Below are 25,599 nucleotides of genomic sequence, written 5' to 3'. Positions count from 1 at the left end.
CATAATCAGTCCTTTATGAGTAGGGACTTGGATTGGTTGAAAAATAAAATATACTGCATCAAACTCTGATCATCTCACATTTTAGATACTCCAGCAACTTTTTACTGACAAGTTTTTCTGTTGAATGTTGGTGGAAGAGTTAGGAGCCTTACTGTCCCCCATTAATAAATACATTTTCACAGAAACTAGAGTATTTAAAGGTTTGAGATCTTAGTCAGTAATCTACACTATTCATTACTGAGATTATAAGACATTTAAAAAAAAAAAAATGAACATTGAAAGTTCTTTATAAAAGGCTGAACAAAACGTTTAACTTCTGTATCCTTTCATATGAATACCACAGGTCTACTGGTCTAGTTTCAGTGGTAGCATAGCTGCACAAACCACATATTAAGTAGGCGACTTCCTTAAAACAAAAAAATAAACTGAAAGTTTGTGAGACTCTCATACCTCACATGTCCTGTGCCACAGAGCTGAGCTCTCAGAAATAATCCACATCCTGTCATGCAATGGAGGAAATTTATGTCAATGAAGATTATTTGAAAGCCACCAACAAGTCTTCTATGAAAAACCCCAAAGGTAAGAAAGAAATTACAAAGATTTAAAGTTTACATTGTTAAATCTGCTATTACTGTTATTACCCCCCTTCACCACAACCACTATTTTTTTTCTTTTCAGGTCCAAGGAGCTACAAGAGAAGCTTTTATTTAGTTGTTATTCTCTCCTTGGGCCTGCTGGCTGGAATTATCACTCTTGCTTTGTACTGTGAGTTGTGTTGTGTTGCTTTGTTGTCGTTTTTTCTTTTGTTAGTGTCGTGGTGTTGTGTGTATACACACACACACACACACACACACACACACACACATATATATATATATATATATATATATATATATATATATATATATATATATATATATATATATCCACCAGTATAAAACTGACTTTCTTAACAAGTGTTAACTTTTTTGGGACTAAGTAAAGCGCTATACAAATATAGGTCATTTACCATTTTTTAAACATGTTTTAACATTACGTACTGGCAAAATTCAAAAATATTTTTGCATAGCTTTCAAATAAATCAGAAACCGTGTTGTGATGTCAAAAACATCTTTTCCTTCATTTATCTGTATTTCAGACAAAAACTCGTTACAAGATTCAGCTGAATATCTCTCAGTGAGTAACAAACTTTTCTCAATAACTGAGGAAAGAGACCTTCTAAATGCAAATGTCTCTGCAGTTCGTAACCAACTTTCTTTTATGACTGAGGAGAGAGACCTGCTGAAGGCCAACCTCACTGAAACGACCAAAGAGCTGGAGAGACTGCAGAGTTTTGTAAAAGGTTTTACACTGAAATTCAGTGATTCCATTTTCCAGCAATAGATGGAAATGTTTTCTCATTATATCTGAACTGACAGAATTTGACAAATTTAAGAAAGCAAACTTTAATCTTCATGGATATGTTTCACATGAATCATTGTCATCATTGTTGCATCTCCTCTGCATTGCAGTGTCAGGATCACAAGGCATTTTATATATAGATGGTATAAAATATAGATTCCAGTTAATTAACAGAGACCAAATAAAGCATTGCTGAATGTTCCATGTTGGTCTTTAATATTCCTTATTTGATGTTTCTTCCAGAGAAAACATGTCCTGCGGGATGGAGCGAGTTCAGTAGTAGCTGTTATCTCCTCTCTGAAAGATCTGACTCCTGGCATTCAGCTAGAAAACACTGCACAGACCAAGGAGCAGATTTGGTGGTGATAGACAGCCCTGAAGAACAGGTACAAAGTTCATGCGTGTGTTATATTGTGTTTGCTAATGAATATTGACTCTCAAACCCCACATTGAACATGACTTTCCCCAATTGGAATAAAAATGTTTCCATAAAATTTTCCACTAGTTTAACAAGGAACTATCAAATTAAAACAGGAAACATGAGACAGACTGAGATGTGGACTTGACACTGGAACCGCAGAAGAACAGACATGAAAACATAACTTGACTAGTCGCGACTCAAGGATCACAGAGGAGGCAGAGAGACAGAAACCAAGAGACTAGAAACTGTAAATAACAATAAAATCAATGACTATTAATAATTAAAAAACACTGGGTCACAGACCCAGGACCATGACAATTCCCCCGTTACACTGAAATAGCGTTGGGTGTGAGAGTGATTAGAATCTGTAGCTAAAAGACAGAGATAAAAGGGAGTCTAGTGATTCATAACAATGTTTGTGTGCTTGTGTAACAGAACTTCATCGCTTCATTCACCCAGAGAAAGACTTGGATTGGTTTAAGTGACATAGAACAAGAGGGAACGTGGAAATGGGTAGACGGCACGCCTCTGACTCTGCAGTAAGTCTTTGAGTTCACCCAATATATTAAATATATTTGTAATAAATAAATTTTTTAATAAATAATATTTATTTACTAAGTAAATATTATGTTTTATAAATAAAGAAGTAATGTTTTTTAATTTATTTATTTCCTTGGTGAAGTTATTTCATCGAGAAAAGAACTTCATTGATAAACCAAGACACCAGGAACTGAAAATCTTAGAGACTGTTTTGGCCTTACCCGGATATGACTTGTTATTAACTAAACATTTTATGATGAATAATGAAAAAAAAAACCAGACCCAGGAGACAACAGCCAATGCTATCATTCATCCATCTATCCATCCACTTTCTTACCCACTTAGCAATTTATTATTAGAGACAGAGGGTTGTGCATGTATCCATAACTCACAATGCTCACAATGGGTTAAACATGCTACCAGTAGTCATTTTTCCCATGTTGTTTTAAATCTAATTAAATTTTTTTTTTAATTTTTTTTTTTATTGATTCACCAGATACTGGGCATCTCATCAGCCTGACAACAAGTCGCCTGCAGAGAACTGTGGTCATATCAGATATCAAGGAACTTCCTGGAATGATCAATCATGTGAAGATTCTTTCCAGTGGGTCTGTGAAAAAGTACTGTGACAGCTGAATTTGTTGGAAAATTAGATTTTTACATATGTTTCAAATAAGGCTATGATTGTTATTTTATTTGCATTTTTATATATCCTTTTCTGAATAAGTATTAAGCTTTAGTGAAAAACAACCCTTGAAATATACCTATCCCAATAATAACAGTAATAATAATCAGTAACTGACCCATTTTATTTGGATAGCACTTTTAAAAACATACAGTCACAATATGCTTCACATTTTGGGTAAAACATAGAATACAGTCTTCTATACACTTGTACATACATACATACTTCCAGAGACACATTAGATGTGTAGACAAAAACATAATTTTGTTCTTATTCTTATTCTTATTATTAAAGATTGATTAGTTTGCCTTCTGGTGGGGAAGAAATGACTGGAAGTAAATTCAGCAAACATAAACTCAAGTCCTATTGCATACTACCTTTTTGGAAATTATCTTTTTATTATAACTGTATTACCTGAATGATCAAATAATATCTGGAAAAAGTGAGGTATTTTGGGTCATTACTTGTCTATGATCATAAAAAAAATTTTTTGTCCACATTACTGTAATAATTTGTCATCACACAGTTTTACTTTATTGATTCAAAAGCAACCCCTTATTAGGAAGCAGATAAATACTGTAGTTCATGTCATGGAAAAAAACAAAAAACGACTGTGGTCTGCTTTAGTGTGTGCTCAGTGTGGTTTCAGTCAATAATTACCGTCACTGGGGAAATGGTGTCAACACGTTTTGAATAATTTTGTGGTATTTTTATTGATAATGTAGGGTTATTACATGAATTTTGTTTAGATCCTTTCAGTGGTTGTAAAAGCATTTTGGCATCTCAAAGATTAGACCGAAGAGCTTCATCTAGAGAGGACTGTTAAAATTGTTACATTTCAGTCTACAACATGTGGGCATTATTGAGTAATTTGCCGTACAATATTAGAGTGTTTTTAGTTTGAAACATAGCTAAACTGTTCTCAGGTGTACTGGTTGAAATCTGCTCTGGTTAAACATTTGCATTTATATTGCTTAATGTGTGCTCGCTTGTTATTGTGACCGCTGAAAGCATTTAAACTAATGTTATCTTCACTTTATTGTTATTATTCTAGTTGGAAAACAGATTATTTTCTCTTGCTGTGTGTGTGTATGTGCAGTGTTTTACTGTATTTAAGTGTTTTTCTTATTTTTTTAATCTACTGTACAGATTACAGAAAAAATAGTTTTTACACAAATAAAGCATTTATCAAGCATTCTACTTGCTAAAAATCTGATGCAGAAAATGATAAGGTCCTGCCATTAAAAAAATTCATTTTAATGATGCTTTCTCATTGAAATACAATTACCTCAGCATTTTCAACAGACATAAAATTTTGATTCATCTTCAGAAAACACATGTAATATGTACAAGAACAGGAATTTGAAAACCAGTCGTAACTGATGCCCTCAGGGGTTGGTGCATTGGTGGTTCTTGGTGTCTGGGGCTGGGCGCTCAGGTATGCACCAGCTCACTCCCGGTGGCTACTTGGCGGGGCCTGGTGCCTGTCGCTCGGTCAGGCCTCTTCCGGGGCAAAGGGGGCCCTCGGGCCTCCGGCCTCGGGGCCTGCAACTCGGTTCACTCTGGCTGCCGGCAGAGCCGGCGGGCACGCCAGTGCAGCCCCCTCTGGCTTCTGCTCCGTGGCTACTGGGTGACCCCTCGTCTGGGGATCTCCTCAGCCCTTCCCAGGAGGGTGGCACGGATGCCCCTCCGGTGGTACTCCTTGGGCTCTCGCACTCTGGGGCCTCTGGATGTCTGGAGCCTGGATCTCCTCCATGCCTGCTTCATGCCCTGGGGACGGGGCTATGGGCCTCCACACCCTCTAGCAGACCGTTACATGGGGAAACCTTTTTGTATACAAGCGCGTTGATCCACACAGGTGTGCACATGGGTGTTCACTGTTCGTGAGACATAAACTACACCTTTCTTAGCTGCTACTTCAAAGCACATTGTGCGCTGTCTGTCCTGCATGCTGCACAACAACTTTCAATATTTAGTATTTACTGCTGTTCACACTTAGCTAGATTAACGTGATGGTGTTGTGTTTAGTATGTTACTTGTTTTTTTTTGTTTGGTTTGGTTTTTTTTTTTTTTTTGCTTGTCTTCTTCTTTTTCTCTCAACAGGTGATCCAGGAGAATTTTTTTTCTTTCTCTTTGTCTTTGTAAGTGCCCTTTCTCACTGTCTCTTTTCCTTCTGTTTTTCTTTTCCTTCCTCTCTTTCTTTCTCCCTTTCCTATCCCCCAGTCATGTCTGTCCCATCTGTAACAACTGAAAATAAAATAAATAATAACAACAAAGTTTGATCAAATGGACCAATACGGCAATGCCATGATGATCCATTTGGCAGAATAAATAAAAAAAATAGAAAAAAAAAAACAAAAAAACCACCAGTCGTAATGTCTTCTGCAGCCACCAGGGGGTGCTAAGATAATGGAAGTTCATTCACTTCCTACACATATATAAAAGCATGTTTTTGCTTTGATTGGGTTTTATATAAATTGTTGTGGAACGTTGTGCACACTAAACTACGGAGCCCCGCAAGGGACATAGGAGAAAAAAAATTAAAATGAACTTTTGCGAGATCTCGCAAAACTTTTGCAACTAGATCCTTCACAGGTCGCATTTCAAGGCTGAGTTGGTGTATCCTTCGTTTCAGTTTCAGTTTCAATTTTATTTCTATAGCACATTTAAAAGACCCAGGTACATCAAAGTGCTTCACAGACAAGCCGCATTTGCGGGGTTACAACAGTAAAGGAGTGACAGGGGATTTCTTTAAATCACCCTGCCGTTCTTTGTTCAGCTGAGACACCTGAGTTAGAAAACACACAAACATTGCAGATTTTCTTTAACTCGCGAGGGCAGCCATGAAACGCAGGATCTGCGCCTCATCTCTGTCTGCGTTTTTTATTTATACTTTTCTGTGTGTGTGTGTGTGTGTGTGTGTGTGTGTACAAAGATAACAGAGTTATTCTCAGAACTCAGAGCTGAGGTTCCCCTTTTCTAAGTCTGTATGGTCCAAAACAGAAAGAGGAAGCTGTAAGTTGTTTATCACAGAAGAGTTCATGTCAAAAGTTATTAGGTGAAAAGTCACATAGACATGTGCTTAATGATAAAATAAAAAGATACATTTCATATAGCTGATCACATTATACAATATTTTCTTTTGACAAGGAGCAAAGAGAATACAGTTATCATTACAGATGGTGGTGTGGCACAAGCGTGAACCGGGGAAAAGTTAAAATCTAATTTGTTTGGAAGGCTAGTTTAAACAGGTGGGTTTTTAAGCGTGATTTAAAGGATTGAATGGATTCCGACGCATGGACATCAATCGGCAAGCTGTTCCAAAGTTTCGGTGCGGCAAAAGCACGATCCCCCCCTAGTCTTCGGTCGAGGCATTGGTTGCACTAAGAGACCCTGGTTAGAGGATCTAAGTGCTCTCTTGGGGGTGTAAAGGTCAAGGAGGTCGATTAAGTAGCTGGGCGCCAGGTTATTTAAAATTTTAAAAGTGTATAAAAGGATTTTAAAAACGATACGGTATTTGACGGGGAGCCAGTGAAGCTTAGCGAGGACAGGTGTGATATGATCATGTCTTCTGGTGCCGCTTAAAATACGTGCTGCAGCATTCTGGACTAGTTGTAGGCGTTGGATGAGGGAAAGTTGGAGGCCTAGATAAAGAGAATTGCAGTAGTCCAATCTCGAAATAACAAGAGCATGAATGAGCTTTTCAAGGTCTTTATGTCGTAAGAAGGGCCTTGCCTTGGAAATTTGGCGTAGTTGGTAAAAGCTGGTTTTCACCACTGCAGCCACTTGCTTGTCTAATTTGAGGAAACTATCCAGCACTACTCCAAGGTTTCTGACAGTAAAGGAAAGATGACTGGCATAGGATCCCAGGGTATCCAATATCTGTTCCAAGGGAATGTGACTGTCAAAGATGATAATTTCTGTTTTGATTTCATTAAGGGTGAGAGAGGTGTGCAGTAGCCGGTCTTTAACATCACGCAGGTAGTTGAGCAAAGGCAATAGAGGGGACTGGAGATCCAAATTCAGGGGGAAATAGATTTGGATATGATCTGCATAGCAATGGAAGGAAATATTATGATTTCTGAAAATTTGTGCCAGGGGCAACAGATACAGAGAAAACAGCGTAGGATTTAACACAGATCCCTGGGGGCCACCAGACGGGTGCAGAGGAGGAAGAATAATTCCCCATAGAGACTAAGAAAGTCCTTTCAGATAGGTATGATTTGAACCATGAAAGTACTTTGCCTTTAAGGCTAAGTACATGTTCTAGCCTTGAAAGGAGGATGTTGTGATCCACCGTATTGAAGTTAGAAATCAAGTCTTGAAGAACTAAAACCACAGGACGCCCTGCATCAACAGTTACAAGGAGGTCATTAAAAACTTTCAGGAGGGCTGTCTCGGTGCTGTGGTGAGGTTTAAAACCGGACTGGAATTTTTCATTGATTCCATTTGTCTCTAAGAAGGATTGTAATTGCTTAAGAACTATTTTCTCTAAGATTTTAGACATAAAAGGAAGTTTAGGGACCGGTCTGTAGTTTGAAAGGACGTTAGGATCGATATTACTTTTCTTGATAACAGGTTGCACGATTGCATGTTTGAAAGCAGCAGGGACGCAGCCTGATAAGAGTGATGAATTCATTAGAAGTAAGCTGCAGGGCATTGTTGATAATGCGAGAGGGAAGCACATCGTGATGAGAGTTCGAGCTTTTCAATTGGCCTATTATTTCCTTAAGGGTCAGAAAAGATACAGGTTCAAACTGTTGTAAGACCGTTGAGAGTTCAGAAGTTGAAGATTGGTCTACAACGGGCAAATATGAAGCTCTTAGTGCTCTGATTTTATCTAAAAAATAGTTAAGGAATTTTTCACAGAGGACTTGAGAGGTCTCAGTCTGAGTAATGGAGAGTGGATTTATCAGCAAGTTAAAAATCCTAAATAGAACCTGTGGCTTATGACTATTAATCGCAGTGATCTCAGATAGAAAAGAGCCTTTTGTGGTTTTAACAACCTCCTGATATTTCTTCCGGCAGTTATGAAGAATGTCCAAGGAGATCTTAAGTTTGTCTTTTTTCCATCTCCTCGCAGCTTGGCGACATTCACGTCTGAGAGTACAGGCGCAGTCATTCAGCCATGGTTGACGGAATGGTTTGAGACGTTTAAGTCTTTAAGGGGGCCACAGTGTCTAAGATAGAGGTACCAGTGGCAATAAAAGAGTTAATGAGTTTGTTAACTGGTGTAGCTGTATTACAGTTAGCATCGACTTGGTCAGGGCCGTAGAGAACTGGGCAATAGCCTCCGAATTAATCATACGCACATTTTGCACAGGGCCCTCACATTTCAGCTCCACATTACACATTTTGACATTGAACATAACTGGGAAATGGTCAGAAATCCCAGGGTTGTAAATGTCCGTGATGCAAATGTCCAGGCTGTAAGACCGTACCAAGTCAAGCATGTGGCCCTTAATATGAGTTGGTTTGCTGACCCACAGAGTAAGGTTAAAAGAGTCAATAAGGGCAAGAAAGTCCTTGACCAGTGGGTCCAACTCACAACAAACATGGATATTAAAATCACCAGTGATAAGAATACAGTCATAACTTATAAAGAGGATTGCTAGAAAGTCAGCGAACTCACAGATAAAATCCTTATTGAATTTCGGTGGACCATACACCACAGCACAGAGAATCGGGGAGGAATAGTCCAGCTCCAGTAGCACTTCAAAACTAGAAGATATGGCAGGGGGCTGTCGTATTCTGAATTTATTTTTAAAAACCGTGACTAGCCCTCCACCTCTGCCCGAGGGTGATAGGAGTGCTAAGAAAGGTACTTTCTGGTGGAAGAAATTCCGATAGTGAAACGGACTCACCGGGGCGAATCCAGGTTTCTCTCAGTAATAGGAAGTCCCGCTCGGATGAGAGAAAAAAGTCATTTAGGACAAAGGATTTGTTTGCCAGCGATCTGGTATTAAGCACAGCCATCTGGATCGTAGTTATCTCGTTATTCGGAGCACGCCTCAGCAGGCGTAAGTTGCTATGGTTCACGCCACCTCCACGAGCCCGCATCCAGCTTCTAGTAGGTAGGTAGATGATCAGCCAGTAACTCCGAGTGAGCACGTTGTCCGACGTGGCAGGTCCATCGATGAATAGTCTGATGGTGTGCTGGTCGTGAGAAGAAAATAGGGGTTGAAAGATATCCGAAATGGCGTGGTAGTTGACTACTCCATGCAATTTTCAATAGGCTTTGATGCAAGTCTGGACGCCGCTCCGTTTCCCCCGTCGTCTAGAGCATTTCTTATCGAGGAGGAAAAAAGGCAGGCGGCATACGCACGCAGCCATGTCTGTGGGAAACGGGGTGAAATTTCCCGGTTTCCAGTATGAGTTTACTGATTGATGTTTCGGAGGTCGGAGATCGAGCAGCATTTGACGGTCATAAACGATTAGTGTGGTAACATCCAGGAAACATATGGAGAATAGAATAGCCAGCAACAGAAAGAACTCAAGGAGGCGGAGACACTGGCGTAAACACTGGCGCCATCTTGGAAGGCACAGACCCAACCTATCCCAGAATTCATAGCGCGACCCAGCCAATTCATTTCTAACAATGGCGGCAGCTACTTAGTTTTAATATTACTCTTTCTGGGTCACAAAATAAACTTTTAAGATATTTTCATGCGTGAATGTAGCTGTGTAAATGTCAAATATCTGCTCGGTTTATCAAGATATCACATATTTGCAAAAGTGCTCCAACATTTTTGGAGACGTCTGTTACCCACCATCTCGAAGCTAACGGGAGGTCGAGGCCCACTACAGCTGGGGGGGAAAACCGCACTACCGGCACATCGTGCTTCGACTGGGAGGTCAGCTGAAGGATGCGGCCAAAACATTTGCGAGATCTCGCAAAAGTTCATCTTAATTCTTTTTTCTCCCATGTCCCTTGCGGGGCTCCGTACTGAATAAGCAGGATACAGCAGAAAACAAAAAGTGATGTTTGCATTCTATTTTTACTGCTGAATAATGTTTCTGAACATGAAAGCATGGCACTGCAATGTTTTTTTTTTATTTAAAAATTAAATTAAAATTAAAATTTTAATGCCAATTGATTATTGGTTGGTCCTGTCAGAGAAGAGTGTATTTTAGAGATGAGGCAAGTCAGGAACAACAATGTATATGTTTAACAGCTGATAACTATTTTATACATTTTCAATTTTGTTTCTTGGGATTGTGCAATCAAAGCTTGTATTACGTAGACATCTTAACAGTAGTTATACTAATCATGTATGGGTTGGATCATGAAAATGCAGTAAAATTGCACCAAATTAAACCAATTGTAGTTTTTTTTTTTACTCTCCTTCCACACTCTGCATATCTCTGATAAATCGCTGCACTAATTTTAAGGCCAACTTTTACACACAGGTGAGAGAGTGGAGACTATTATTAGCATCACACCAGATTCTTTTCTCACACATTAGGTAATTATTCAAAATTAAGTTCCACCAGTCTCAGAAATAACCCCCACATCTGGTTTGAGATCTATGAGGAAGTTTGTGTGCAAGAACATTATTTTTCTGTATTTAATTTTCTTCTGAATTGTATGTATTTTGAGCCCATTCTCACTCTGACCACATAATATAGCCACGATTTTTCACATCCCAAGGTGTTCCTCAGGAACGTGAAAGGTAACCTTCCGTGTTCTAGATGGAATCCAATAGATTCACGCTCCCGGCAGTAATACACGTTCAGGACGTGTATTCCCACCTTAACCCTAACCGTGTTCTTAACCATAACCTTATCCCTAACCTTAACTACCACCTTAATCGTGTTAGATAATGTTTTCCAAAGTGATTACAGTAAAATAAACGTACATGATTCATTCCAAACGGAACTACAAAATATACTCCAAGGATACAGTAATGGAAACACGGCCAAATTTCAGTTTGAGTGGATTTGTTATGATTTGAATCAGTTTGAGTGGATTTGTTATGATGTTATGTTTGTTATGTGCTATAATTTGAATCGATTTCTATGGATTTGGTTGGATTTGAATCAATGTGAGTTGATTTGTTTGGATTTGTTATGATTTGAATTGATATCCAGGGATTTGTTTGGATTTGAATCATTTGAGTGGATTTGTTATGATGTGTTATGATTTGAATCGATACAAATACATATGTATGACATATTTAATTAATTATTGACACATTTCATTTCATTTATTTATTTCATTTTGGCGGTCCTGGCCCTAGGGTTCAGGACTGCTAAAATGAATTAATTAAATACACCATTAAACATGTTTAGTTATAAAGGGCACCTTTACTCTCATTCATGAGCAGTATTAGTTTTATTCTAATATCCAGAAGTCTGCACGATGTGTTTCATAGTTTCTAACAAGCCTTTGACAGTTAAACGTAACATGACTGGAACACCAACATAAAAAAAAAAACACCTCTCACAAATCAGATGTTAACCTCATGTATTTTTATTTTAGTAAACTTTGATAATTCTAACAGACAGCTGGTGCTTAGAATACAGTTGAATAATTATTAAAAACAGACGATGTAATATTTCTGGACAGGCTGAAGTCTTTCAGTATCCACGCTGCTCCTCTTGGTGGAAATGCGCCTTCTCTTTCCTCTTTGTATAAAAAAAAGATTTTTAATGTTAGTTTTAACTCGAAATTCAGAGTTAAAAAAAATTATCACACATATGAACGCCATATAGAGAAAAGCGAATGGTTCAGTCTAACCTGCTCCAGTGAGACATTAAACTTCAGTAAAACTATGCAGCTATGAAACGTAACTTTAATCTGAGCCAAACCGATTTGCTCAGTTGTAAATAAAACAGTGAAGTAAACATGACCTGACAGACAGAACCTGAGTGAATTAAGTCCAGTGTTTAACCACTGAGAGCTAGAATTCAGCGGAGGTTTTAAAGCTGTGTGCAGGTGACTGGATATTAGCCACTAATGAAGTGCTCTGTAGTTTTCTAGGTGTCCATCGCTCTCCGTTTAAATCCCGTTTGTCGCCTTTATCCCAGGTCAGTCACTCTGATGGAAACACAAGCTCCAGCAGCCCTGAGATCAGGAAAAAAAAAAATTACATTTACCCACATAGTAAGCAGGTCTGGCCCGGATCTGGTATCAAGCCAGCACTGCTGGCTGACTTCTGGCATGATAAGACATATGTCATCTAGATATGGGCCAGGCCTGGCGTACATGGCACTGTTTATGTGATGGCATGCCATATCTGGCTGAGTTGTTTATGTGTTTGGTTTATGTGGGCCAGGCCCATAGAAAACAGGTCTTCCCTGACTGACTGGTGTCATGGCAGAGTGTATGTCAACCAGATGTGGGCCAGGTCTGGCAATGATGGCAATATTTATGTTCATATTTTCCAATTTTAGTTAGAAGACCCAAATGCCATGTTGCAATACTATACTGCTATGGTAGCCAACGTTTTAAATGCAGGTTTGACAGGTTTGTGAGTGTACACTTTATCCAAAACCTAGTGAGGGTTAGTGGTTCGATCCCTGGCTCTTCCAGTCTGCATGTCAAGAGTGTGAATGCGTATGAATGTAGTTAGGAAGCACTCAGTTTAGAGAAAGTGTGTGATTGGGTAAATGCGGCATGTTGTATAGAGCACTTTAAGTAATCCGGGATAGTGAAAAGTGTTACATAAGAATCTGTCTGAACAGAGTTTCATCATGTTATTTTGCACTATTATGCACATTGTTATTACATGGCTTGATTAAGGTACACATTAGGCTAACATCTGGGGCCAGAGCTGAAACTGTTCTGGGCCAGCACAGGGCCACCAGTGTGTCTGCAACTGGTCTTGTGCTGGCCCATGTGTGGGCCACCTCTGGCAAACCAGATCTGGGCCACCAAAGGGCCGTCATTCTGTGCGGTATGTGGGCCATATGTAAGCACATTGTGTGGGCCAGATCCATACCAATTTTGCTATGTGGGTACTTAACTTGTGCAGAATAATGCGCCGACATTGAATTATATCGAGCTGCAGCTGCCCACCTTAAACTGTGACCATCACCAGGTAACGTGGGCATGTTTCCTGAATAAGCAGCAGGTGTTAAACAGCTGACAGGTGAGCAGGATGTGTGCAGGTAAATTGAGGGTCTGTTGAGCTGATCGCTGGTGTCGTGAGGAAAATGTCAGCTCGTTATTTATGTTACAGAAACACATGAGAGACATGAGAGCAGGCGGAAAGAGACGACCGTTCGGTGAAAATGAGAATCTGCGGATGCAACATGTGGAACACACAAATCTAACCGGTTAACGTAACAAACAGTGAAGCTGGAACACTGGAGCTGTGAGCTCGGTACACTTTGTCAGCTGACTGTTAGCTGAGCTAGCGACATCTCCGAAAACATTGGAGCACTTTTGCAAACATGTTCTATATTAACCAGCTGACCAAACATGTGAACTTTACGCCACTACATTCACGGCTAAAACATTATTAAAAGTATAGTTGGTGATAGACAAACAGGAAATTTAAAAACTTACATTTTAGAACGCCACCGCCATTGCTATTTGTGATGTGAAATGCATTCTGGGCAGTCCTAAACCCAAGGGCCAGGACTACCAAAATGAAATAAATAAATACATCATGAAATAATTAATTAAATGTGTCAATAATTAATTAAAATGTGAAATAAATAAATAATTAATTAAATGTGTCAATAATTACTTAATTTAATATGTCATAAATATGTATTTAATTAATTAATTCCAATTTTAATTAATTATTGGTGTATTTAATGGTGTATTTAATCAATTCATTTTGGCAGTCCTGGCATTCCAATACTGCCTTCCCTACTCTGCAGGTGCACACTATAATCATAACCCAGTGAGTGACAGCACTGTAAGAATCTGTTTTTGTATATCTTTTGAATCTTTTTTCCATCCTGTGTTGATGGTGGCTTTCAACTTGTGGTGAGACCTTGGTATTTGTAAAGCGAAAGACTATTTTTTCAAATGACACCTTCATGTCATTTCGACACTTACAAGATGAATTTGGATTACTAAACAGTCATTTTTTCAGATATCTTTAACTACAAAATTATGTTTGTTCACTTTTGCTACAATTTGAGAGGGCCAAGCCTGATGTGCTAAATAACTGCCCAAGTGAATGCCTAGTGCCTGAACAGAAAATTTCACAATTCTGTAGTTTACTACAGAAGATTAGCACTGTTTCAATCAAGAAGAGTGGGAGAATGAGCTTGGGTACCCTTTGCAAGATGACATGTGGCAGGAGGCTTTGCACAATATAAGCTCAATTTCCATAAAAGCCTGCCACGATCTGATCCAATATAAAATTATACACAGGCTAAACTAGTCAAGAGAAAACTTTGCTGCATAGCTTTGCACTTTGTTCAAAGCTTCAGGATTTTTGGCATGGCATGTTGACATATCTATCCAGTGTTCTAAATATTAGGATTGACCCAAGTCCTTCAATAACTGTATTTGGGACTTCGAAAGAAGCACAGGGTCTACAATAGGCACAAAAATGTCTTCAAGCATATGCACTGATCATTGCAAAGAAGCTAATCCTGCAGCTTTTGAAGGGCAAAGACATTCCTGTATTAAAGATCCTGTATTACAGAACTCACAAACACACTTCACTTTGTGAAAATAAGATATGCCATTACTGGTAATATGAATGACTTTTACCAAATTTGGCAACCTTTCCTCTCCTCTCTAACTTAGCTGTCAGGGGTGAGTGTACAGAGGTTTCAAGTGGGCTTGGCATTTATAGGTTTGGTGTTCAGTTTCTAAGGCAGCAAGATGACCTTAGTTACTATCTGGTCTTTAAGTCTGACGTCATTAGCCATGTCTGGGTCCAAACTCTGCTGCAGGTCCCTAAGTCAAACCATCACTGCAGCATTACTGAAAGTTGAAAAAAACTGTCGAAGTTCTTCCATCTGTAATAATGTAATAATACCATGTTCTGACTGAGAGATTTCTGAAACAAATTAAGACATACAGCTCTGTACAGTAGTCGCGTTTGTAGAGTTATTGAAATTTAGCTAGCTGGTATATAATGATGTGCTATGTGATCGCTAGCGACACAGCTATGTTACCATAATATAAACGATGAAGCTGGTGGACAAACGCTAACAAACGGAGGACTTTTTTCCACTTAATAAACGTTAACGTGAGGGTTCCCAATGGTTAGGGGTAAATGCAATTGCATGGTAGGATCCTGTAAAGGGACTAAACTTCAGTCAGGAGAACAACTGAGATAATCCATCCACAATACGAGGTTAGTCATTATTATACTACTGCATGGGCTGAGCTGTGGTTACATTGTAAGGTTTTAAAAACTGAGCTTTAAAATGATTGGCTGCAATAAAAACCGAGAGAAGCCGACAGTGATCACTGACTGTTTTTAGGGGTTTGTTGAGATTCGATAGAACAACATACAAAGCATTAAAATGTGTTAAAAACACAACAGCCTTATTAAATGCAGAGTAGTCTGTGCCCAGAAGCAGGATTCATCACGTCATCACTTGAAGACCGGATTAGCTGATGTTTGTTTATGTATTTACTTGCTATGATGATGTTTACATTATACTCTATTCTGCTTTTCCAACGAAGTTACTTTATTTTCAGTTCAAAATTCTTTCAGTCACTGTGTCTAGTCTTTTTGTTATTATTTGTATTTATTATTATTACGATTATTATTATTATGACTATAATTATTATTATGATGATTAATTTTAGTATTATTATTATTACCATTACTATCACTGTTATTATTATGGAGGTACTGTAAAACAAAAAATTAACCACGTCTTGTTTGGCCTGTTCATTGAATTTGTACATCCTTCTAAAAAAATATTTGACACAGAAATAATAAAAGAAATTAATTTCAGATATCAAATGTAATAATTGGACTCTGACTTTAGATTATTAGTAATGGAATTGTAATACAGAGTTCAACAAGCAACTTTAGAGTTTAGCGGCACTGAAATGTTAGTTTTAGCATTTAGTGTTAGCTGAAATACTGGAGTTCGAGTCAAGAAATAAGAGATAAGCGATATAAGAGATAAGCGATAACTCTTTATTGTCATTGCTAGGGATGGGTATCGTTTAGGTTTTATCCGATACCGGTGCCAAACCGGTACTTTTGAAACGGTGCTCAAACCGGTGCTTAAAGAATGGAGAACACAAAATTGGTCCAAAAACCTCTCATGTTCAGCTGTTTTTTTTGTAAAAAGATAACAATGTTAGCCTTTTCTGCAGCTATAGGGCTTATATGGTATCACTCTTGGCTGGAAGCAGTGCTTAAACAATGGAAAAAACACAAACTGTGTTATCTTTTTACAAAAAACAGCTAAACATGAGAGGTTTTTGGACAATGTTAGCCTTTTCTGCAGCTATAGGGCATATATGGTCTCACTTTTGGCTGGAAGCAGTGCTTAAACAATGGAAAAAACACAAACTTTGTCCAAAAACCTCTCATGTTTAGCTGTTTTTTTGTAAAACAATAACAGTGTTAGCCTTTTCTGCAGCTATAGGGCATATATGGTATCACTCTTGGCTGGAAGCAGTGCTTAAACAATGGAAAAAACACAAACTTTGTCCAAAAACCTCTCATGTTTAACTGTTTTCCACTTTTTCTTTGGTCATTTTAGCCTTTTTGGCCAGGGTGAAGGGAGTATCTGCCATCAAACAAGAAGACAGCCGCATGTAACTACGACGGTGTTTGCTAGTTCAGCTTACATGCATTAATGTAATAATGTGGTTAGCCTACTCAACGTTAATTACACACGAACAACATTAAGCTACTCACGCAGAGGAGAACGGCTGCTGCTGCCATCATCATCCGTCATCATTTCTACTACACTGACAGGGCTAGGGGCCAGGACTCTCCTCTTTGGGTTTTGGGGGGATGTTGCTAACTCCGGGTCCGATAACAGGCACCACACCCGCAGTAGATGTGCACGGTGTGAGGTCTCGCAGCAAGCTATCAAACACGGCGCATTTCTCGGCTTTAAAAAAAAACGCTATGCGTCGCCAGGTGTTTCATCAGATTTGAGGTGTTACCTCCTTTGACAGTATCACAGTATCAGCTTAAAGCACTTGTTGCAGGCTGCTGAGTTTGCATCTTTTGCTGTGAACTACAGCCAGACTTTTGACCGCTTCACCTTGGGCCTTTTTTAATCTGTAGCTCTGCTCTAAAAGAACGTACGTACCTGGCCCCGCCTACTATCCTCGGAAACGTAAAATGATTGGCTAGAATTGGCTCAGGAAAAAAAAAAGCACCGAAATAAAGCACCGAAATGTGCGCTGCTTTTTGGTCTGGTTACTACCGTTTATGATGGCACCGGACACCGGTACCCATCCCTAGTCATTGAACAGTCATACATAGTACAATAGTACAATGAAATTGGAAAACTGTTCCAAATCTGCACTATATACAACACGACACGACACATCACAACACAACACAGTAACTTAACTTAGTAATAAAAGTGTATTGCACACTGTTATTACTGCACATTAATTATTATTATCATTATTGCACCTTGTTTTTATAAATATAAATATTAGTATTGTTATTGTTGTTACAATTGTTGTTGTTGTTACAATGTTGTTGTTCAATGGAGCAGCGATAGAAGACGGTCAGCAGCTCCTTCTTCAGGTCCATTTTTCTGAGGATTCTCAGAAATTGGAGACGCTGTTGGGCCTTCTTAAAAAGCGCAGAGGTGTTTGAGCTCCATTGGAGGTCTGTTTCCATGTGCACACCCAGGAACTTGAAACTGGAGATCCTTTCCCCATTGATGCTGACAGGCTGCAGCTCAGACTTCCTAAAGTCGACTACCAGTTCTTTTGTCTTGGTGGTAATGAGGTCCAGGTTCTTGTCTACACACCAATCTGACAGCCTCTGAACTTCAGCTCTGTATGCCATCTCATTTCCCCCAGAGATGAGCCCCACCACGGTGGTATCATTTGCGAACTTAATGACTGCGTTGTATGGGTGGGAACTAACACAGTCATATGTGTACAGTGTGTACAGTAAGGGACTTACACAGCCTTGTGGAGAGCCGGTGTTAAGGCTGAGGGCTGAGGAAAGATGAGGCCCCACTCTAACTCTCTGTACATTAGGGGTGCAACGGATCAAAAATCTCACGGTTCGGATTGGATCACGGTTTTAAAGTCACGGATCGGATCAATTTTCGGATCAGCAAAAATAGAAAAAAAAAAGACAAAAATTCTACCGCCGTTTACTTATTTAAGTATTTTTGCCTATTAAAAACATTCAACTGAAGACTGATTCCACGCACTTATATAAAAACAAATTAAGGTGCAATATGGACATTATGGACCATGCTGGGCAGCCTCTGCATCCTCTGCACATGGCCATAAACAACCAGAGGAGTCTGTTCAGTGACAGGTTGCTTCTCCCAAAGTCAAGGACCAGCAGACTTAAAAGTCCTTTGTCCCACAGGCCATCAAACTGTTTAACTCCTCGCTGGAGGGGAAACGGGGACAGAGGAGGCGGAACAAGTAAGCTGTAGTGCCTTTTCACTGTGCAATAGTTTTTGTTAATATCCAACGGTGCAATAGACTCACAATACTTGAAATGTGCCGTCCCTTGTATCCTTATTCCTATTTATTCTATTTATCCCTTTTGTATACTCTGTATTTATATATGTGTAAACATTGTATATTTCTGCTCACATTCTGCAACTTCTGTGGGTGCTGTGCTACTGGAAACTGAATTTCCGGAGGAACCCACCCAAGAAATAAATAAAGTTTCATCTAATCTAATGTAATCTATAGGGCAGTGCAGGGCTTTGTATCTACCTCTCCGCTGTGATATAACGGGCGGTCACGGTCACGTGGCTTTCCGTTGCCCTGGAGCTCCACCCATTTGTAGTTGGAGCAACAGAAGATGCCTGGGACAGTTCAGCCATAACTTTAAACTTCTCCTGCTCATACATGCTTGGAACGATCTTGTCACTGAAGTGGACGCGCAACGGGATATCATAGCGTGGCTCAAGCACGTTCATCACAGTTTAAACCTTGTTTTGCACAACAGACGACGGCCTCCCGCCTGCAGCTAAACACCCCATTAGCTTTTAGCTTTAGCCCGGTCGGACTGGGCAGCAAAGGGCTGCTTAAATGCCGCGAAACTCCTCTGCTCCGCTACTTGGACCGCTAGCGCTACCGCTTGACAGACTGACGACGCCGCACCATACACATACTTTTTTTTCTTTTTCGAATCTTGGGATCACGTGCGTACCGAACCGTGGAGTGGGATCGGTTCGGATTTCGGATAAACCGTGATCCGTTGCACCCCTACTGTACATGGTGTGAGAGAAAGTCTCTGATCCAGCAACAGGTGGTAGAACGAAGTCCGATATCCAGCAGTTTAACTATTAGTCTCTCCAGGAGTATTGAGTTAAAAGCAGAGCTAAAGTCAACAAAGAGCTATGGAGGACCACAAGTATGGAGGACCACAAGAGCCACGCGCATCGAAATGAAAATTTCTGTGCTTGAATAATGAATTGTAGAATAAATTCTGCATTTGTAAATTCATTTTTGAATTCCAATTTAATAAACTGCATTTCAAAATCCTTTTTCCAGTTGCATTTCAAAAAACATTTTTGAATTCCAATTTAATAAACTGCATTTCAAAATCCTTTTTCCAATTGCACTTTAATAAACTGCATTTCAAAATCCTTTTTCCAATTGCAATTTCATAAACTGCATTTCAATATCCTTTTCCCAATTGCACTTTAATAAACTGCATTTCAAAATCCTTTTTCCAATTGCAATTTCATAAACTGCATTTCAATATCCTTTTTCCAATTGCACTTTTATAAACTGCATTTCAAAATCCTTTTTCCAATTGCACTTTAATAAACTGCATTTAGAAATCCTTTTTCCAATTGCACTTTAATAAACTGCATCTCAAAATCCTTTTTCCAATTGCACTTTAATAAACTGCATTTAAAAATCCTTTTTCCAATTGCAATTTAATAAACTGCATCTCAAAATCCTTTTTCCATTTGCACTTTAATAAACTGCAGTTCAAAATCCATTTCCCTTTCCTGTTCGCTCCGGGATTAGCTGCTGGATTAGCTTCTGGATTAGCTGCTGGATTAGGTCTTCGATTAACAACTTCCTCGAGGCTATTCAAATTAGCCACACCGTGGGATGTAAGAGCTCTCTGATTGGTTGGTCAGACACAGGCTGTCTGCCAGCCTGGATTTTCTAGCTCATAGCCGCCCTGCTAAGAAGCGTGTGTGCTTGCATGCAAAGGCCGTTCAGCCTCGGGATTTACACTCGGATCGACACAGATATGTGAAGAATGAAGGGACCCTGCAGCGAAACGGATAGCCAACCTCTGACTGAGTGCCTGTTTACTCAGTCTGACCACCTGTTGAAGGTAACGCCCTAACGTGGCTAACGCTAGCATCACCGCACGTAGCCCGTTATTTTAAGGACATCTTAGCTTATGAAAGTTTTATGTCGCAGCTATACGAGCTAGCACGTGTTTTGTAGCTGCTGTGCTCTTCACAAATAAAGCTGGAAGCAGCTCAGACTGTTAGAACCAGCGCTGAGCCCTGTTACATTTATACAGTGTTAGAGCAATGGCTGCAACCTACAGCCTTTAAACTAGCGATTAAAATGCTGACAGTAAACTCGTCAGTCCAGATGTTACCACATTACTCTATGGTACTTAGAGTTAAAACAACTGAGACAGGCTGATTAAAATAACAGCTGTCAGTTCTCTCATTCAGTATATCAAGACTGGAGATCACACTACTGATTTCAGTTCATTTAATATGTGAGTGCACATATTTGACAGCTAGGTGGGCAGTTCCTGCTTTAAATGCATTCAAAATCTAAGTGATAAGAGGCCAGAAATGTTTGAACTCGCTTATGAACCTACATCACTGAGGCCGTCTCTCCTGCATGAAGTCCAGGTGCTGGTTTTCCAGTGTGTGCGTCTGATGCCCCAAAGCTGACTCAGAGCTGTAACACCATCAATGGCTGCAGTATGGAACAGATATGGGTGTGTCCTCATCTCCCAGAGGAGTTCAAATCGTCATCAAACAGCCCTACAGACACAAAAACATGTGAAAATATAAACAACCAGACTATCAGCAGTGATTTAAGTACTTTAAGACCTCTGTGAAAATCGTTTACAGTATATATCACAGAATTTAAGGCCTTTATAATCACAGAGCATACAGAGAAAAGTACTAAACTGAATCAATTTCAGCTTTCGTTTCTCATGATGTATATTGTATTAATAATTAAATTTCATTATCTGTATCTTTACTACACATTTGCCACACAGGTGTAGATACTGTAGGTTCAGTGAATGCTTACATTGCACTGATTAGAATATACTGGACATTCAAAGCTAAGATTCAGCGCACTGTGTTAGAGGCTGGGATTTGATGACTTCATCGTATATACAACCTTTGATCATCATTTATGTCCAGCTCAGAATGAATCTGTGCACTCACATATTAAATGAACTGAAATCAGTAGTGTGATCTCCAGTCTTGATATAAGGAATGAGAGAACTGACAGCTGTTATTTTAATCAGCCTGTCTCAGTTGTTTAAGTACCATAGAGTAATGTGGTAACATCTGGACTGACGAGTTTACTGTCAGCATTTTAATCGCTAGTTTAAAGGCTGTAGGTTGCAGCCATTGCTCTAACACTGTATAAATGTAACAGGGCTCAGCCCTGGTTCTAACAGTCTGAGCTGCTTCCAGCTTTATTTGTGAAGAGCACAGCAGCTTACAAAACACGTAGCTAGCTCGTACAGCTGCGACATAAAACTTTCATAAGCTAAGATGTCCTTAAAATAACGGGGCTACGTGCGGTGATGCTAGCGTTAGCCACGTTAGGACGTTACCTTCAACAGGTGGTCAGACTGAGTAAACAGGCACTCAGTCAGAGGTTGGCTATCCGTTTCGCTGCAGGGTCCCTTCATTCTTCACATATCTGTGTCGATCCGAGTGTAAATCCCGAGGCTGAACGGCCTTTGTACAAGCACACACGCTTCTTAGCAGGGCGAAGCTATGAGCTAGAAAAATCCAGGCTGGCAGACAGCCTGTGTCTGACCAACCAATCAGAGAGCTCCTTACATCCCACGGTGTGGCTAATTTGAATAGCCTCGAGGAAGTTGTTAATCGAAGACCTAATCCAGCAGCTAATCCAGAAGCTAATCCAGCAGCTAATCCCGGAGCGAACAGGAAAGGGAAATGGATTTTGAACTGCAGTTTATTAAAGTGCAAATGGAAAAAGGATTTTGAGATGCAGTTTATTAAAGTGCAATTGGAAAAAGGATTTTGAGATGCAGTTTTTTAAATTGCAATTGGAAAAAGGATTTTTAAATGCAGTTTATTAAAGGGCAATTGGAAAAAGGATTTTGAAATGCAGTTTATTAAAGTGCAACTGAAAAAAGGATTTTGAAATGCAGTTTATTAAATTGCAATTGGAAAAAGGATTTTGAAATGCAGTTTATTAAATTGGAATTCAAAAATGTTTTTTGAAATGCAATTGGAAAAAGGATTTTGAAATGCAGTTTATTAAATTGGAATTCAAAAATGAATTTACAAATGCAAAATTTATTCTACAATTCATTATTTAAGCACAGAAATTTTCATTTCGATGCGCGTGGCTCTTGTGGTCCTCCATAAAGAGCAGCCTGGCGTAACGCCCCTGTTGTTCCAGGTGAGAGATGTTGGTGTGTTGCGTTGTAGCAATGTCATCTTCGATTGACCTGTTAGCTCTGCACTCAGAAAAATAAAGGTGCCAACTGGAACCAAAAGTGGTTCTTTAGACTGATGCCATAGAAGAACCTTTTTTAGTGCCACAAAGAACCTTTTAAGCAATGGTTCTTTGAAGAACCATTTCTTTTAGTGGTTCATTGAAAAACCTTTAAAGGTGCCCCAAAGAACCATCAAGAAATGGTTCTTTGGGGCACCTTTAATGGTTTTTCAAAGAACCTTTTTTGAAATGGTTCTTTAAAGAACCATTTTAAATCTTTCAAAATAAAATGTATCATAAATTGAATTTGAGTAGGGTAAAATAAATACAGGCACATAGACATATAGTAATGGTTTATTGTCATTTCGTAGTATACTAAAAGACAAAAAGGCATTTAAACCCTCAGCACAACATCAGTACTAATACATGTCACATATTAGTCATTTAAACAGTAATAATTAAATATTTTTACTAGACTATGAATAAATACATATAAAAACTATACTAAGATAACACAACAATTACAGTTTTTTCCAATCGCTAACAAGCGCCTACCCATACTTCAGATACTTTTTCTAAACTCTTAACACAGACTCACACCTACAAAACACAATTGGCCAAATGGATAATTTTCTTCTCAAAAATACATTTTGTTAAATATATACTAACTCTTCATTTCAAAATAGAACACATCTTTCTCTGCACACACTAACTGTACAAAAACACTATAAATCTGACTCAAAATGAAATTAGTCTGTCAAAGAATAACACTTGTTTTCACTTCACAAGGTACATGCAGTCAATCAAAGTACACCAGGTTTCAAAATACTGGCTATTATTGACATTACAAAACTGCATAGACTTTTATGTTTCAGTTTTACAGGTATTTGCATGCGAAAACATGCAATCCACCATTTTGACACCAGAAATGTCTTGGTTGGTAACTGTATGTCCACATGTACAGTAATGTTCACATTCAAAAGCATTCCAGTAAAAAGCAAACAAGTTTTTGTTTCTTTACTGTTTACTACAAGAGGTACAGTAGAAACACGGTATGATAGGACAGAGAAAGTTTTACAGTATTGCTTACAGTGAACAAAATATCCATGAAACACACAAGAGCATTCTGAACAAAAAAACAACAGCAAAAAGCCAAGATAAAAAGGGGGGGGGGGGGGGCTAAAAAAAGGCAAAAAATTTGCATCTAATCTCTGCGATCTTCAGGGTTAGGCCACATGTTTTCATCAACATCACATCTGATGTTATCCAAGTCGATGCACCTGGGATAAAACCGCCTGGTATGTCGGATCCACCCTTGGCAATCGTCAACTGTGATGTCCCTGGAGCCAGCATCCATGGCTTCAAGGAGGGACATCTGGTCATGTGGCTGATGGTCATAAACCTTCCACCTCCATGCAGAAAAGAACTCCTCTATGGGGTTGAGGAAAGGTGAATAGGGTGGAAGGAAGAGACTTACCAGTCTTGGGTGGACTTCAAACCATGTTGTTATTGCTTGCGAGTGATGGAAAGCCACATTGCCCCAGGCAAAGGAGTTTGCAAAGAAAAGCGTCTGGACTTCTTTGAGTTGCTTGAAGACGTTTCACCTCTCATCCGAGAAGCTTCTTCAGTTCTAAGGTCAAATGGCCGAGAGTCCCAGATTTAAACCCAGTGGGAGTATCCCCCAAGGAGGGACAAAGGACCCCTGGTGATCCTCTAATCACATGCGCGCCAGGTGTGAAAGCGGGTGTGGGACCTAATCAGCCAGGGTTTCGGGTGAGCTCATTGTGAAACCTGGCCCCACCCTATCATGTGATTTCCTGAGGTCAGATGGCCCAGGATGTGAGTGGGCGTTAAAGGCGTCTGGGAGGGAACTCAAAACTGGATTATAGATGGCAGACAGTTGGTGTCGTAAACCACCGCCTCTGTTCAAAGATGGTCGCTCACAGCGGACATAGATGGCCTCTTTCACTCCTCTTTCAAACCATCTGTCCTCTCTGTCCAATATGTGAACATTGGCATCCTCGAAAGAGTGACCTTTATCCTTAAGATGCACTGAAAACATGTGGTTATCCTAACTGGGCGTTCATAAAGTCAGCAAAGAGGCACAGAAAAGAAGATCAGACACCAGCGAGGGAGGATAAGAAAGACAGACGCAACAACATTGTCATCCCCTATGTAGCCGGTGTATCAGAGAAACTCAGGGAGAGTTTTCTCCAAGCACGACATCCCAGTGTACTTCAAACCCAGCAACACACTCAGACACAAACTGGTTCACCCGAAAGAAAAAACTCCAAAACACAGACTGAACAACGTTTTGTATGCCGTACAGTGCAGTGAGGAATGCCCAGACCTCTACATTGGAGAGACCAAACAGCCACTTCACAAGCGCATGGCACAACATAGAAGAGCCACCTCCACAGGACAAGACTCAGCAGTCCACCTGCATCTTAAGGATAAAGGTCACTCTTTCGAGGATGCCAATGTTCACATATTGGACAGAGAGGACAGATGGTTTGAAAGAGGAGTGAAAGAGGCCATCTATGTCCACTGTGAGCGACCATCTTTGAACAGAGGCGGTGGTTTACGACACCAACTGTCCAGTTTTGAGTTCCCTCCCCAGATGCCCACTCACATCCTGGGCCATCTGACCTCAGGAAATCACATGATAGGGTGGGGCCAGGTTTCACAATGAGCTCACCCGAAACCCTGGCTGATTAGGTCCCACACCCACTTTCACACCTTGGCGCATGTGATTAGAGGATCACCAGGGGTCCTTTGTCCCTCCTTGGGGATACT

The 25,599-nt window shown here is 39.7% G+C and overlaps 1 protein-coding gene across 3 annotated transcripts in view; it reads left to right on the top strand.

The window, feature by feature from the left end:
- Nucleotides 1–348: 348 nt before the first annotated feature.
- LOC116314661 (CD209 antigen-like protein A) overlaps nt 349–25,599 on the top strand; it is a 91,428-nt gene continuing 66,177 nt past the window's right edge. Inside the window, exons 1-6 of one of the 3 annotated variants that reach the window (XM_039599919.1) lie at nt 349–579; nt 679–765; nt 1,139–1,342; nt 1,645–1,787; nt 2,258–2,361; nt 2,859–4,307. In XM_039599919.1, the coding sequence (XP_039455853.1) occupies nt 510–579; nt 679–765; nt 1,139–1,342; nt 1,645–1,787; nt 2,258–2,361; nt 2,859–2,991 (741 nt within the window). In that variant the 5' untranslated portion in view covers nt 349–509 and the 3' untranslated portion in view covers nt 2,992–4,307. Of the gene's footprint in view, nt 580–678; nt 766–1,138; nt 1,343–1,644; nt 1,788–2,257; nt 2,362–2,858; nt 4,308–25,599 lie in introns of those variants that run through there. The other 2 variants (XM_039599920.1, XM_039599918.1) reach the window with 2 other exon arrangements.

This window comes from Oreochromis aureus, linkage group 16 (assembly GCF_013358895.1).
Source record: "Oreochromis aureus strain Israel breed Guangdong linkage group 16, ZZ_aureus, whole genome shotgun sequence".
In the NCBI taxonomy this organism is placed as follows: Eukaryota; Metazoa; Chordata; class Actinopteri; order Cichliformes; family Cichlidae; genus Oreochromis; species Oreochromis aureus.
Note: the sequence above shows the minus strand (reverse complement) of the source record. Positions and strands in the feature narration are given on the sequence as shown.